The 2,789-nt window shown below is 43.7% G+C and overlaps 1 protein-coding gene across 1 annotated transcript in view; it reads left to right on the top strand.

The window, feature by feature from the left end:
• The window catches only part of SLC45A4 (solute carrier family 45 member 4), an 80,404-nt gene extending 78,054 nt beyond the window's left edge, over window positions 1–2,350 (top strand). Inside the window, exons 7-8 of the mRNA XM_008643067.2 lie at window positions 414–625; window positions 1,482–2,350. Of these exons, the coding sequence (XP_008641289.1) occupies window positions 414–625; window positions 1,482–1,844 (575 nt within the window). The 3' untranslated portion in view covers window positions 1,845–2,350. The remainder of the gene's footprint in view (window positions 1–413; window positions 626–1,481) is intronic.
• The last annotated feature ends 439 nt before the right edge of the window (window positions 2,351–2,789 follow it).

A 2,789-nucleotide genomic window follows, 5' to 3' on the forward strand; every position in this document is an offset into this window, starting at 1 on the left:
GGAATGTATCTTGTTCTTAGTGAGGTCTGGGCTGTGCTGCTCAGACAGCCCAAATATGCACTGAACATCCACATCCTAAACAGGGATAGAGCTGCCACGGCCACATCAGTCCCCTAAAACTTTAGTGAGTAAACTGATATTTAAGAGGAAATGGCTTCAAACTGAAAAAAGTAGGTTTAGATTGGATATTAGGAAAAAATTCTTCCCTGTGAGGATAGTGAGGCACTGGCACAGGTTGCCCAGAGAAGCTGTGGCTGCCCCATCCCTGGAAGTTTTCAGGGCCAAGATGGATGGGGCTTGGGCTAGTGGAAGGTGTCCCTGCCCATGCAGAGGTGGTTGGAACTGGATGATCTTTTAGGTCCCTTCCAACCCAAACAATTCTATGATTCCTGTTTTATTCTTTATCTCTGCAGCCTTGTTGCAGAAATACTTGGACAACTACGACCTTAGCATAAAAGTGATCTACATCCTGGGCACCCTGGGTTTTTCCCTTGGCACTGCAGTGATGGCCATGTTCCCCAACGTTTATGTCACCATGATAATGATCAGCACGATGGGAATAGTCTCCATGAGCATCTCCTACTGCCCCTATGCGCTTTTGGGACAATACCATGAGATTAAACAGGTACGTGGAGTATTTGGAGTATATATGTGAATAAAGGCAGAGCATTCATGTTTCTCCGAAGAACACAGTGGCAAAAGGGATTTGTTAAATCCCATTATTGAAGATACCTGTTTTGTTGGGATATGTGCCACACCTTGAATGGATAGTGAATAGCAGGAGCTGATGCTGAAATCTGACGGTCTTGGCATTGAGTTGGGGTCATGACTGCTTCAGAGGGGGTCATGACTGCTTCTCCCTATGCTGAGGTATAAAAGGATCTGGGTGCATATGGCAGATGAAGAGAAATTAAATTATTATTGGAGTATTTACTACATATCTGTTTGTTACTTCTGTCTTGGATGTGATATGGTAGTGTTACTCAGATTTTTAACAGTCTTAGATTTTGAAGTGAGTCTGGAAATGCAGCTGTAATTTGGGGATGCATAAGACAAACCAGTTCTGCTGGAAACAAGGACGATATTACTTCCCAACAGTGTAATTCCACTGTTCCATTTGGATTGCAAATTACAGTAGGATCATTTGTTACAAGTTCCTGCATTGCGCCAGGGAGGGGGATTCCTTTTTATGATCATAAAAATGATGTTTCATGTAACACCAAATGTTCGATGTAAAATTGTTTTTACAAAACCTCCTCTTGGAGCTGATCTGGGCTAGAAGTGACCCAGTCAATACCTGCCTCGTGCTGCAGGGTGAGGAGGTTGTTGATGAGCAGATAAGGAGGCTGTTGCTCTGGAGTTGTGTCATGGATGATGTAAAGTTGACCATGGGGCTGAGAAATTTGCAGAAAGTTCTGGTGTTTAAGTATTTGCTTTCATCCATTGTTTTACCTCCTACCATGTTTCTTGTCTTTTTCCAGTACATTCACCACAGCCCTGGGAACTCAAAGCGGGGATTCGGCATTGACTGCGCCATCCTGTCGTGTCAGGTTTACATCTCCCAGATCCTCGTGGCCTCCGCGCTCGGCGGCGTGGTGGACGCAGTTGGCACGGTCAGAGTCATCCCCATGGTGGCTTCGGTGGGATCCTTCCTGGGTTTTTTGACAGCGACTTTCTTGGTTATTTACCCTGAAGTCAACGAAGAGCCAAAGGAAGAGCAGAAGGGACTGGGTCCTCCAGAGACAGCCGAGGGCAAAGGCACAGGCACAGAGAAGCCGACGGTGCTGAAGCTGACGCGCAAAGGAGCTGCGGCAACAGAGCCAGAGGGCGAGTCAGCCGTGTGAGGCCACCGCCACTTGTTCACCCACATTCCAAGGAGTGCAGGTGCAGGATCAAGAACTTTTGTTGTGTTTGGTTTTTTTTTTTCCAGGAAAGCAAATTAGGACCTTCACTGCTTGTAGCTAAAATTTGCAGAAGAAAAGGCAGTTTCGTGCAAAAATGTAAATTAAATTCTGTAGTCCTTCCTCTAGGTTTGAGCAGGTCACTCTGATGCTAATTGCTTTCTCTACGAGTTAGAAACATCATTTCTGAACACTTTTTTATTAAGAATACATTTAGATTTCGAATAAGTTTTATTAATCTGCATGAGACTCACAGTGTATACAATTAGCAGTTAGAAAAATTAAGTTTTCGGCTGTTTTTAAACTAACGGAAAATGGAAGCTATCTCGACCTATAGTCTCTTGCCATTTTTTTGTCAGAACATTTCAGATTTCACTAGCGTAATAATGGACTCAAATGCTTAGACATTGATCAATTCTTTTCATGAGCATGATATTACTGGTCTGACAGCTACATTAATTTTAGACTTCATGTTTTTGTTAGTGCAATTACTACAGAATCCTTTTATTTGCAATTATTTTCAAGAAAAAAAAAGCAATTACTGCAGTTTCTAAGAAACTGCTGTGAATTCTTTTAGTCATACTATTCACAACCACTCCCAAATCTGCTGCTCGTCAGGAGAGGGTGACACTGGGTGCTGGATGTCAGATGCAGATGGAAGGAGCAGCAGCTGGGAGAGGTGACCAGCACTCACAGGTTTTTTTATCACAAGTGCTGTATTTTATGAATGTTGTTGGAATACGCTGTGACAATTTTTAGCTGAGAGTTTCACGTGCTGGTGATCTCGGGGGTGTTTTCTTGGCATTTAAACCTGATCATCTCTGGATGAAGCTGCCATGGAGAAAGGGCATCTCTGGGGTCAGCTTCATGGGAGGGGCATGCGATTCT

Source organism: Corvus brachyrhynchos, unplaced genomic scaffold (assembly GCF_000691975.1).
Source record: "Corvus brachyrhynchos isolate BGI_N302 unplaced genomic scaffold, ASM69197v1 scaffold89, whole genome shotgun sequence".
NCBI lineage: Eukaryota > Metazoa > Chordata > Aves > Passeriformes > Corvidae > Corvus > Corvus brachyrhynchos.